Genomic DNA, 12,308 nt, shown 5'->3' with positions numbered 1-12,308 from the left:
TGTGAAAATACTTCGTAAACTGTGAAGAGCCTTGCTCGGGCAGGAGTTAACACAGGGGTGGCTATTCAGGTGTCCCTTCCTTCCTCCACACTCCAGAGCAAACATAAACAGGCCTTGGTTTCCTTTACAACACCATGCTGAAAGCCACCGGGCCAGCTGCTCCCAGCCAACAGGCCAAAGAGTGGCAATTTGCCTTCTCCAGGTCCTCTGCTTCAAACTGATCAGGGGACAGGCCCTGGTTAATAAACCCAGTACGGTAGAATTCAGAACTGAGCTGGTGGGAATGGGCTGTAGTCACAGGCTGGGCCAAGCTTGAGCTGGGGCTCACCTGGGGAAGGCACAGAGCTTGTACCTTTGGGGGTGACTCCTCCATTCACGATGGGCATCCCCATCTCGTCGCGCACCAATCCTCTCTTGTCAGTTTTCTGCACCAAGTACAGTTTCTTTTCTTCGTCGTAGTCGAGGACGCCAACATCACACCATCTGTAGTCCAGGTTCTGACTCTTGGGGTCCTCTAAAACAGAGGGGGACACCCTATCATACTCTCGGCCATAGAGTGGAGAGGGGTTTCTGAGTGTGGCAGCCGATGTTGGGAATGGAGCTCAGAGGTGACTAGACTGACGTCTCTTTCCCCAGGACACCCCTTCTGGCTCCAGTGAGTAGCCGTCCCATGTCCCCTCGGATGAGCTGACCCCTGAGGAAGCCTCAGTCACCAAGAGGACCCACAAAGACCAGGCCTCAGGGCACAGCCCCCACCAGAGCAGAGGGAGACACAGGCCAGTGGGGAACCGTGAAAGGTGCAGCCAAACAAACATTCGCCACACTGAGTGCAGAGCCCGGTGGCGCATGCCTGTGGTCCTAGCTACTCTGTGACATGGAGGCAGGGGTATGGTACAAGTTCAGGGTCAGACTGGGCTACAAAGTGAGCCCAGGACAGGCTGGAAACTTGGTCACACCCTGTCTCAACATGAAAAGTTTTTTAAAAGGGGATTGGGGGGCTAGAGAGGCAGCTCAGCAGTCAAGAGCACTGGCTGTTCCTCTAGAGGACTGGGGCTCGATTCCCAGCACCCACATGACAGCTCTCAACTGTCTGGAACTCTGATTTCTGAGGATCTGACACCCTCTTCTGGCCTCTAAGGGCGCCAGGTACACACACATGGCGCACAGACATACATGCAGGCAACATATCCATAAACAAAACAAAACAAAGATCAGAAACACAAAGAACACTGATGATCACAAGTGGCCATCCTGGGTGAAGCTAGATGACTCTCGTTATGTGACCAAGGAACCTCTGGATATAAGGCCACTGACCTCTGTGTGACAGGACAGGACAGGACAGGACAGGGCAGGGCAGGGCAGGGCAGGGCAGAGTCAGGAACAACCGCTCCACTCATATACGGTGTATCTGTCTATCCTTGTGACCTACTCTGCCTCAGGTCCTTTCCCTAAGGGTGGGAGCTATTTTTGTCCCACCTTAAGCACAGCTGAAGACTTGGGCTCAGGACAGAGATTGGTGCATAGCTGGTATTAAATGTTATTGAAGAAGTAAGATGCACACACGGTGCCCGGCAGAGAACTTAACCACACGGAGTAGCTTAAAACAACTTGGTGAGTTCTCCAGCCTAGGTTAAGGAAGGAAGGGCTGGAATTCTGGGAAGAGGAACCTGCCTCTGACATCAGATAGTCAAGGCGGCCACTGCTGTGTGCCCTCACCTCTCTGGTTTTACTTTGCTTTTCTCTTCCTGGGATGTTTCCTTTTTGAAAACATCAACTTCATCTTGGCTCAACTTATAGGAAAATCTGTCCCAAGAGACTACTGGCCAAAAGTAAGAGGTCCCTGGCAGATGCTCCCTGTTGCTCAAGGCCAGGGCCCCAGTGAATCGAAGAGGAACTGGTATTCAGTGCATTTAAGGTTAACACAGCCCCACTCCTTATGGTTTAATTGCCAGGAACTGGAGAACTGGAATCAATTTAGTTAAACATTTCTGTACTTTAAGCCCAAAGTGAAGGAAACACTCTGGGCTTCTTGTCTACTTCAGAGAAACTGATTCCAGTATTGACGTATTTTTAAAATGAAGTGTATCTGTAGCCTGTACAGAGAACTGCCATGGGCCTCCCCCAGAGGATACACAACTTTTAACCCTGTCCTTGCTCATATAGTCCTGCCTTCCATCTGATGGCTGGGTAACTGGGACTGCTCACTCCACACATGGCCATCCACCCCAGAACAGGGGACAGCTTTCAGCTCTTCCACTACCAACCTCCAAACCATACTTAGGAATCTTCCTAGGAAGGCTGCACAGGACCCAGTCATGCAGGCCAGAGCGGCATCTACATTCACTCTGTCACTGTTCCTAACAGCAGGCAATTGAAGAAAACCTCCGTGGCCATCGGGGCAGACCAGAGGCCAATGGAGGAGACATAAGCACTCCATAAACAGATGTAGGCAATCTGGGTGGCATCCCATGGGTACATGTGGAAAGGGTGTGACACTGGTTCTAAGTGTGTGACTGTGGAATAGATACGTGAGTGTGTGCTGCGGAAATGTGTTTAAATGCAACAACATGCCAGGAAGGGGGATGGTGTGTGATATAGTGAATGTGATTGTGAATGTATGTGACAAACTGTATGTGTGCTCCTGTGAGCAACTCTGTGACAGTGTACTGTCCACAAAAGAGAAAGAGCCGACGCTGGGGTGGTGGTGGGGCACACCAATAATCCCAGCACTTGGGAGGCAGAGAGAGGTGGATCTATGAGTTCGAGGCCAGCCTGGTCTACAGAGTGAGTTCCAGGGCAGCCAGGGCTACACAGAGAAACCCTGTCTTGAAAACCATCAGGAAAAAAAAAAGAGAAGGAGCTGAGGTTGCTGAGAGCAGAAATAATAGTGATTTCAGGGTAGATAGATGGAAGGTCTGTAATTGTGCCCTTAAACATTTCCAATGAGCATTTATATTTTCACTTTACTGCCAATAAAGATTTTGTGTGTGTGCTCTTTGTGTGTGTGTGCACACGTGTGCAGGTAAGCACACCTGTGCACAAGCTCATGGATGCCAAAGAGGGACGGAGGAGTCTTCCTTTATGGCTTTCCGCCTGTTCCCCTGATACCAGATATCTCACTGAACCCAGAACTCACCATTTCTTGGTTAGGCTGGCAGCTAGCCAGTCCCTGTGATCTCCCCGTCTCTAGCTACATCCCTAGCGCTGTGGTTATAGGTATGCTCACCACACTTTGCTTTTGACATGGACGCTGGGGACCTGAACTCAGGTCCTCCTGCTTGGGTAGTCAGAGCTCTTACCCACTGAGCCATCTCCCAAACCCCCCAAGTTTGTTGTCCTGTCCCCGCCCTCTCGACAGGGCTGTCCTTGGCCTTTGTGTCCCTGCCTCCCTGCGACCAGATTCTTGGACCGCACCATAGCTGGGAGACTTCAGCAGATACTTTAGCTCTCCTGGCAACCAGGTCCTGGGGGAGACTAAGGGTCTTGGCCAGGGGTTGCTGGGACGAGACAGTTTTCCCAGCCGCAGAGTGGTCCTGCTCACCGTGGCCCAGGACGTCATCGGTGGGAAGGAGGGCTTTTCCAGGGACAGGCTTCCTGTTTTGAGACCCTGGCTCCAAGCCCATGTTGATCCACTCTGTGGGAGTCCGGCAATCAAACTCTTCATTATCAAACACCTTGGAGAAAGCAGGCAATTGTCCAATGAAACAGTTCCTCTAGTGGCCAAGCAAAACTGGGCACGCCAGAGGCCTCTGCAGCCTCCTGAGCTATAGGCTGTACTAGACTGATCTGTAAGATCCCTGCTGCTTCCATTGACCCACCGTGTTTGAGCGAGGGAGACTGCCCTGGATCTATGTCTAGCCAAGCCTGCCAAGGCTCAGTCTGAGGGTGTCCAGGGTCTCAGAGGAGGATGTGGGCCCTCTTGACTACTGTGGGAGAACACTGAGCTCAGGACCAAGGGGACAGGTAACTCAGAGATTTCCTGAGACATCCATGCTGATCAGAACAACAGAGACTTGGTGCTACCAGCGGGCAAACCTTAGTAGCCTGACACTCATCTGGATTCAGCTCTGCTTCCCATGGGGGCCACAGTGGAAGGGAGGAGAGGACATCAAGAGCTGGGGCCTGGCTGTGCTCCCTCTTTCTCCTCCCCAGATTCAGTTTCCCTGGAGAAAGAGGTACCAAATCCCTCCTACATCCCTACTCTCCTCATTTCATAAGCTCTCATCATCAGGGGGTCTCTAGTCAGGGGGTCAGGACTCTGCGCCACATTTCAACCTGGCTGTTTACAGATGACTGTGGCCAGGGTTGGAGTATGGAGCAGGCACACTGGGCTGTCTAGGATTCCAGGGAAGAAGTAGGGAATTGATGACTTATTGGTTTGGAGATCACTCCTGCTTCAGCACAGCATCTACCAACACCTAGGGATGAGTTCGGATTATTCCATTGTGTGACAAATGAATGCCTGTGCCTGGAGTGGGAGTCCCCTTGGTTATGTGACTCCTTGAGCTTTCACCTGGGGTTCAGGACCACCATCTATCAGCAATCATGGCAGTGTGACTCACCTTCAATGGGAGATAGATGGGGAAGAGTGGGTCATGGCCCTGTTCGATAGTTTGTGGGTGCTGCAGGTCTGGGTGTCTGGGCATGAGCTTGTTGGAGTCGATGCCCTCACTGGCTAACAGTTGCTCAATGTCCAAGCGCAAGTACTGTTGTTTCCTCCTAGCCAGAGTCAAGGGATGACAGCCAATGAAGTAGCTTCAGGGATGTCAGTAAAGACCCAGGGCCCCAACTGCCTCTTCTACCCTGCCCTGGCAGCCCCACTTCATTGACTTAATGGCTGCCCTCCCCAATTCTACAGCAAGGAAAGCCATTGGAACCTATTAAAAGAAAAGTTGCTCGCACATTTACACATGCTCTGCTGTGGGGCTTGTCACCTCATGGTCTGCAGTCCCCCAACCCTCGAGCCCAGCAGATGCTGCCTCCCTGGGACAGGCTTCCCTCTTCAGCCCTCCGGGCATACCTCTCAATCTCAGTCTTACGAGGGCACTGGCTGGGCAGTACGTAGAATGGGACCTGCACCTTGGGCTCATAGGCCTGTACCGGGAAGTCAGTCTGAGTGAGCAGCCGCGTGGTAGCGCCAATGCACTGCTGATCCACGCACTCCTGAAAGTTCTCAGGAATCTTGAATGATCCAACTATGAGTAGAGGAGACATCAGCAGCTGAGGGTTCAGGCTAGGGCCAACAGCTCTATTCTGAGCCATCCCATAAGGCACATCCTCAGATAGGAACCAGGTAGACATGTGCTGGGGTGTGGGATGCTTAGGTGTGCCTGTGGCTTGGCAGAGTCAGGGAGAAATGAGAAACCCTGGGCTGTTATGCCAGTCCCAGGCCAGCATTGCCCAGTCCCTCTCAAGCCACCAATTATTTTAATACTGGAGACCAATGCTCAAGCTGCAAGACTAGTGAAGGTCACAGCTGGACAGGAAGATGAAGTGGGGTCCCTTCCTGCTACTCAATCCCAGACACCCACGATGGATGTGTTGCATGTTAGAGTCCCACGTGTTCTTCGGGCTTGTTTCCAGGAGCGAGGCATTCTGGACACTGTAGGAGTGCCCTCCATGGGACCCTTATGGCATCACATGGCTGCTGCCCCTATTTGGACAATGGCAGACAGAGGCGTCCATTCTAATTCTGGGGGAGGGAGGCAGTGGGAAGAGAGTCGCAGACAGGTTGACCTACCATCTCCTGGGACACAAGATGCTCAGGGAAATGTACCAGATGAACCAATACCATGCAGGTAAAGAAAGGGGGTATGGGAATATGCTGTAGGATGCCATGGGCTACTACTCTCCCCTCTGTTCTATGTGACCCTGATGATCCCATCCTGGGACCTCACCTCTTCTCTGGAGTGAAAAAGCAGTTATATGCATGAGCTAATTTTAGGGGTATCCTTTGGAGTCCCACGGAAGCCTGGGCTAGTATCTGAGATTTTGTAGAGGCCTCGGGTAGCTGCATAGACTTCTGTCAGTGCCTGCCAAGGCCTCTGCCTGGCACCCTCCTGGGCCTGTTGGGATATTCCCCCTTCTGAGGGTAGGCTGCTGAGCCACCGGCCTTCCCCATGGTCTATCCTTGTCATGGATGGTAGGAGCATCATTCACATCCCCCGCAGGCTGAGACCTGTGGTTCATTGCCATTTCTTCAACCCCAGGTGGTCTGTGAGCCTGTTGAGAACAAGCTAGACCCTTGCACAAACACACATAGGACCATGGTTGTGATGTCTCCTGGGCCTTTTAAGGGGTTCACAGACTTGGGGCCTGACAGAACTATCTTGAACGTGTTAGGAAGGAGCAAGGCCTTTCTTGGGGTAGACCTGGGACCGTGGGGCATCTGGGTCTGATGGAAGGGGTATACTGTCTGTTGGAGGAGGGAAACAGTGAGGTCAAATTCCTTCTTATAACCTGGACTCTGCTAAGGCCATCTTCTCTCTGCCTCAGGCATGTTCTGAGACTTACCCACGGACAGTCCTCTGGCCTTTAGGAAAGATCTCTCAGGCCTACACCAGGCTCTGTTTCAGGTACAGCTCAAACATGACCTTGGCTTCCCTACAGCCCATATTCTGGGGATGAAGAAAACTCACATCCTACTGAGCCTAACTCAGCAGAGAGACTTGTGGTCCTCGGGGGCCCAAGGCCAGCGTCAAGCCCTTACTCAGCTCTGCTGAGAGTCAGGACTACGCACTCCTGTGAACTGGGCCTTTGCCAAGCTCATAATTCACTAATATCATTCCACCCTTGAGGAAACTAAGGCTTTCTGCCAGGAAGAGGCCATTTCCCTGAGGCCTGAGGTAGTCTGCATGTCCACTAGCACTCCGTGCCCAGTCCTCCTGGCACTGACCTTTTGGGGTGAACTTGTCGAGGTCAGCTTTACGAATCAAATTCTGGGACATGTAGGGGCCACAGCACACATTCTGAAACAAAACCCAAAACCTTGAGTGTGTACAAAAATTCCATAGTCAGGACCCAGGGGTGACTCCAAGGCTGGATGTTTCCCAACTTCCCACCAGAGAGCACCCCAGGAGTATAGGGGTGAGCTTATACACATTGTTCAAAGGCCATGGTAGATGACAGACTGAGGCCACCTGGGACACCCTTGGCTGCCTTATTTGAGTCCAACATAGTTTTCTTCCTTCTAGAGAACACTCCAGTTATGTCCAAGGGCCAAGTCATGAGGCAGAAACTGTAAAGTCAGGAGCTGTCTCTAGGTGTATTTCCTTTCCCAGGGGCCACCCTGGCACTACTGGTGAGCCAGGTACCAGTGGGTTCCCTCTGCTTCTCCAGTCTTTCCCCTGCCTAAAATCTTCCTAAGGCTTCCTAACTTTAAGATCTCAGCAGAATGCTGTCTCATCCACACACTCCTTCTTAACCAGAACTGGCACTGGGGGACTTCTGAAGGCCATCACATCAGGGATGTGAATATCTTATCTTTGCTAGTCTCCAATGCTCAGCCCTGGTTCTGGAACATAGGAAGGGCTTAGCAATGAACTGGAAAAGAATGGACTGACGAACGGGATAGCTAGGTGGGTGGGCAGATGGATGAATGGATAGACAGATGGATAGATACAGTCGAGTAGCTAAGTGAACCAATGAATTGACACCGAGCAGGACAAAAAGATGGGTGAGTGGAATCCACATGGAAGGATCAAGGCTGGCAAGAGACAGCTGTCACACTCACCCCAAGGTAGTCTAAGGTCCCAGGGCTAAGGATGTCAGAGTAGAACCCACGCTGCTTCATTAGGGGGTACTTCTTCTCAGCACCTGTCAGAGGTGACTTCCGGGGCTGCCCGAAGTCTGAGAGGGGTAAAGGTGGGGGCTTGGACTCAGGAGTTGGATTTCTTCCCATATGAGAAGTGGATTCTTGGAGTATCTTCTCCAGGTCACTGTCTTCGCTTGCAGGAGCCGGCACTGGGCAGCAATATGAGCCCTGAGAGCTCTTTCCTGATCCTCTTCTACTACGATCTTCCATGCTGCTCTTCAGAGGGTTGCCCCAGCCAGACCTCCTACGGAAAGACACGGCATCACTCACACTTTGACGACTTTGGCCTCTGCCCAGGTAACTATAATTCACGGTTGGACAGATTGGCTCTCTATATCAAGTCTAAGTCTGCTATCCACGGGTAACAGAAGAGGACAAGGTCAGGAGCCCCGCAGATGACAATGGCCTTCCTTGAGAATCAAGGATTGAGGGAAGGGACCTGCAGATACCTCCAGCTCAGTGCCTCCTCATCTTCCCACTCGTTCTCTTCTTTTAGACAGCAAGGCCTGGCTTCCCTGCTGTAGGGGATGAAAGGGGGAGACCCAGAGCTCACCCACTCACTGAATTTCTCCCCAAAGGCTTTCACACAGTCAGAAGTAGTTCCAGTGCCCTAGCTTAGACCTGCTGGACTGGCCTTCCTCTCCTCCATATGGTCACAAGGCTGCCATACCCACTCACACCTATGCTTGCCCAATCCATTTCCCCACATCCTAGGAGTCAGAGGATGCAATGTTCTTGCCAACAGGATGAAAACTTTGACCATCCACGGGCCCACAGATCCTCCTAGAAGCCACAAAGTGGCACTCACTCACCCTGACTCAGTGTCAGATCAGCTCAGGGAATGTCACCTTTCTGTCTTCACACAGGGAGGAGCAGGGAGTCTCCAGGCTATGGGCACATCCACCACCTTGAGGACAAGGCGATTATTAGCAAGCCCTTCCCATACCACAGCTGCCTTTTAGCTACCTCAAAACATTATCACCAGAGGAAATCCTTAAGCAGGAGAATGTTACAGTAAGTTAGATAACTGTGTGGGGGAAGAAGAGGTTTTCATGTAAGGGTGGTACAGAAATAAAAGAAAGTCTACAATCACCTCAAAAAAACTGAATGAAAAAATATCACGTGTGTGTTTTGCAAGAATGGATGTGCACATGCGTCTGGGTGTGCTTGCCTGTGTGTGCATATGTAGAGGCCAGAGGCTTAATTCGTCTATATTCCTCAAGACATTTCCACATTTTTGTACATTTATCGTGTGTGTGTGTGTGTGTGTGTGTGTGTGTTTGTGTGTGTGTGTGTATGTGTGTGTGTGTGTGTGTGTTGTGCATGTACTACAGCCTGTGTGGAGGTCAGAGGACAACTTTCAGGAGTACTTTCTGTCCTTCCACCATGTAGGTTCTGGGGATTGAATTCAGCTCATCGGTTTTGGTGACAAATGTCTTTACTTGCTGGCATCTCCTTATACACTGTGGCAGACAGTCTCATTTACAGTACCGTGAGGAGTGGGGTGGGCCTCTAGGGACCAAAGTTGCCCAGCAGCTCAGAAGTCAACTGCAGCAGCTGAGCACTTTCTAAGTAGAAGACCGAGAGTTGGAAGGCCATCTGAAGGACAAACAAAGCCAGGCAGGCCTCTGGTAGAAGCCCTCGGTACCCAGAGTGAAGGCTCACCACCCTCTAAGTAGGCAGATCTGACAGGCCTCCCTATGAGAAACTACCTGAACCTACTCTTGGTGGCCAACTGCCTCGTAGGGCAGATACTAAAGATAACACCACGTCTGGCCTACCTGCGTGACACTCACTGCCCTTTTCAGGACAACATAGCGGACAAGAAGACTCCCTGGGGCTCAGCTTCCTCATTCTGCAAATGCACAGACATCATCTTTGAACAAAAATCATCAAACAGACAGCTGGGCTTGGAGAGGCCAGGGTCCCATCTCCACAAGAAAGCATTCTGGTCTTGGTGTCTCCAGCCAATATACTCAGTATGTCTGGCCTGCTTTACTAGGGATTAGCACACATATGACTGTCTAGGAAATCGCAGTGTGCCTGGAGCAAAGGAGTCTGGGTGAGTGGATTTCTTGTCCCCTGTTCCATAAGCGAATGCATTGTTGACAGTCGGGGGAGTTCATCATGGCACATAGCCCAAGGAAAAAAGATGGGAGGTGGCCTGGAGACTCAGAGCCCCATTTCATTCTACTTCCCAACCCATCACAACCAATCCTTTCCAGTCCTGCCCCACCTTGGGGAGCCTATACCAAGCCAGTGTGTGCAGGAACAGACAAACTTCTGCCTTCTTAGCATAGCTCCATGGGTGACAGCAGTCTCTCCCTGGGAACGAATGTGGCTAGCAAGAGAGAGCATGTGGCTCACAGCAAGACCTCTGCTGCCGGTCACCCTGGGAACGCCTTTCCCTCCCCTTTTTGTGTGAGGAAACAAGGTAGCGAGGTGGCAGGTTTGGTCCTGGCGGGCCCAGAACTGGGCATGGTGAGTGTCGTTAGGGCCGCAGACGCATCCCATACCTAAGCCCATTTAAACTTACGTGGAAATCGAGACAATTCTCGTTTTTCAGAGATGAGATAATGGACCCTCAGAAGGTTGCATGACCTGGCCAGTGTTTCACAGCTAGCAAGAGGCACCCACCCACTCAACCACTCGGTTGAATGCATACAGATAAATGGAGGTGGGGGCTGGGCTGGGAGGAGGTGTGTGGTTCTTATAACAGGCACTGTGAGTGCTACCAACAGTTACAAGCACGGAAACTCAAGTCCAAAGAGGTGCACGGAGAAGCCCTGAGATGTGTGCAAAATCAAGCCCACGGAGGACCTGAGGAGGAGGGCTTCCAGTCACCCATGCAAGCCCTGACTCAGAAAGAACCCTGCACTGCTACCGCTGTGAACATCCCACGGTACTGGGTAAACTCTCATTTCACAAAGGATGGGAACTTGAAAGGATCTGGGAAGTCTCTGCCTCTGCTGAGACTACTGGGCCAACAACAGTACGGTTAGGTGGTCATCTCTCTCACAGGCTTGGGACTTCCTTCATCCTTCTGATGTATTCAGCTGAGGAGAACCAGCTCTGCGCCCACGGCTTCCTGCACCATCGGCCATAGCCAGAAATCATATGGTACTTTGCTCTCCCCTGCCACGAACAGGGATTGTTTAAGAAACATTGATCTCTGGAAACTGGGTGCCTACCATGGGACGGTCACTGGCTTGGCACGCAGTAGGTCCCCAGAATGCACTTGCTGAATTATAGTGGGAACCAACGAAAAAATTGAATGGGGTTTGTAAAGGAAGCTACAGAGTCGATCTCTGTAACAACCCTGTGGTCTGATGAGGAGAGAGAACGGTGTCTGGTGAGGCTCCTTCCTCCCTTGCAGAGATCCTTGCAGGAGCCTGCTATAGGGAGGAGGGCCTCGAGTCACACTCCCTGCAGAGGGGTAGGATCCGCACCCCAAACGGTGTGCTAAGTACAGGACTTAACAGCAAGGCTGCTTAAGGTGCCTTCCCCTATACCCTGCTCCCCAAGCCCCGGCCCCGCAAAGGCTCCGTAGGTGACCCACACTCGTGGGAGGCGATGGTGATCTTAAGCAGGCAAGGGTGCCTCCTCGGTGTCCACTCACTTGTGCGCCTCTGAATTTCCCCCGACCCAATCATCCCGCCGCCTCACGGACCTACCGGCTTCCCTAAACAGCAAAGTCGTCGGACCCTTCCTGTCTCTAGGGAGGGACGCTGGGCCCGTTGCGAGGGGGCGGGGCCGTGTGGCACCGCGGGGCGAGAGCTTCCGGGTACCAACTTCCCCGGGACCGCTCATTGCTCTAGAGGTCTGGTTTCTCAAGGCTAGTCAGAGCGGAGATCAGTTACACTACACCATTCCGGAGGGGGAGGGCGTGTAGTTCTCAGATTCAGACTCCGTTACCCATTTCCCCCCTTAGGGCCCTCTAACAGTAAGAGACAAAACAACCAAAATGCAGCGTGAAAACTTTGAATAATGGGTAGGGAAATAGGTGTGAAAGGGCGGGAGAGGGGTCTCAGACCTGTGGTTCCAGCACATAGCAGATGGGGAGGCAAGGTCATCCTTTATTTTGTTTTTGTTTTTTGTTTTTTGTTTTTCGAGACAGGGTTTCTCTGTGTAGCTTTGTGCCTTTCCTGGATCTCGCTCTGTAGCCCAGACTGGCCTCGAACTCACAGAGATGCACCTGCCCCTGCCTCCCCAGTGCTGGGATTAAAGGCGTGCGCCACCACCACCCGGCAAGGTGATCCTTTAATACATACCAAGTTTGATGTCAGCCTAGGCTACCCGAAACCTTGCCACAAACAAGGCTATTGGGCTGGAGATTTACTCAGTTGGTAGAGGGTTGGCCTGTCTGCAGTGCAGACTGGTGGTGCACATCTGTTATTCCAGCAGTGGGAGGTAGAGGCAAGAGGCAAGGTCATTCCCAGCTGTGGATACAAGAGACTCCATCTCAAACAACAACAACAACAAAACGCCATCAACA

The 12,308-nt window shown here is 51.9% G+C and overlaps 1 protein-coding gene and 1 long non-coding RNA gene across 2 annotated transcripts in view; one reads left to right on the top strand and one right to left on the bottom strand.

Moving 5' to 3' along the window:
• Positions 1-11,601, bottom strand: part of Dnah1 (dynein axonemal heavy chain 1) — a 65,964-nt gene extending 54,363 nt beyond the window's left edge. Inside the window, 9 exon segments of the mRNA XM_052733658.1 lie at positions 353-514; positions 3,542-3,674; positions 4,563-4,719; positions 5,021-5,195; positions 6,896-6,968; positions 7,733-8,057; positions 8,263-8,331; positions 8,626-8,720; positions 11,488-11,601. Of these exon segments, the coding sequence (XP_052589618.1) occupies positions 353-514; positions 3,542-3,674; positions 4,563-4,719; positions 5,021-5,195; positions 6,896-6,968; positions 7,733-8,023 (991 nt within the window). The 5' untranslated portion in view covers positions 8,024-8,057; positions 8,263-8,331; positions 8,626-8,720; positions 11,488-11,601.
• Positions 529-9,008, top strand: LOC128107599 (uncharacterized). The gene is made up of 3 exons (XR_008217155.1): positions 529-797; positions 7,954-8,110; positions 8,680-9,008. It is a non-coding gene; the product is annotated as an uncharacterized LOC128107599 (long non-coding RNA).
• Positions 11,602-12,308: the final 707 nt, after the last annotated feature.

The sequence above is a fragment of the Peromyscus californicus genome, unplaced genomic scaffold (assembly GCF_007827085.1).
Source record: "Peromyscus californicus insignis strain IS unplaced genomic scaffold, ASM782708v3 Scaffold_12__1_contigs__length_115047231, whole genome shotgun sequence".
In the NCBI taxonomy this organism is placed as follows: Eukaryota; Metazoa; Chordata; class Mammalia; order Rodentia; family Cricetidae; genus Peromyscus; species Peromyscus californicus.
Note: the sequence above shows the minus strand (reverse complement) of the source record. Positions and strands in the feature narration are given on the sequence as shown.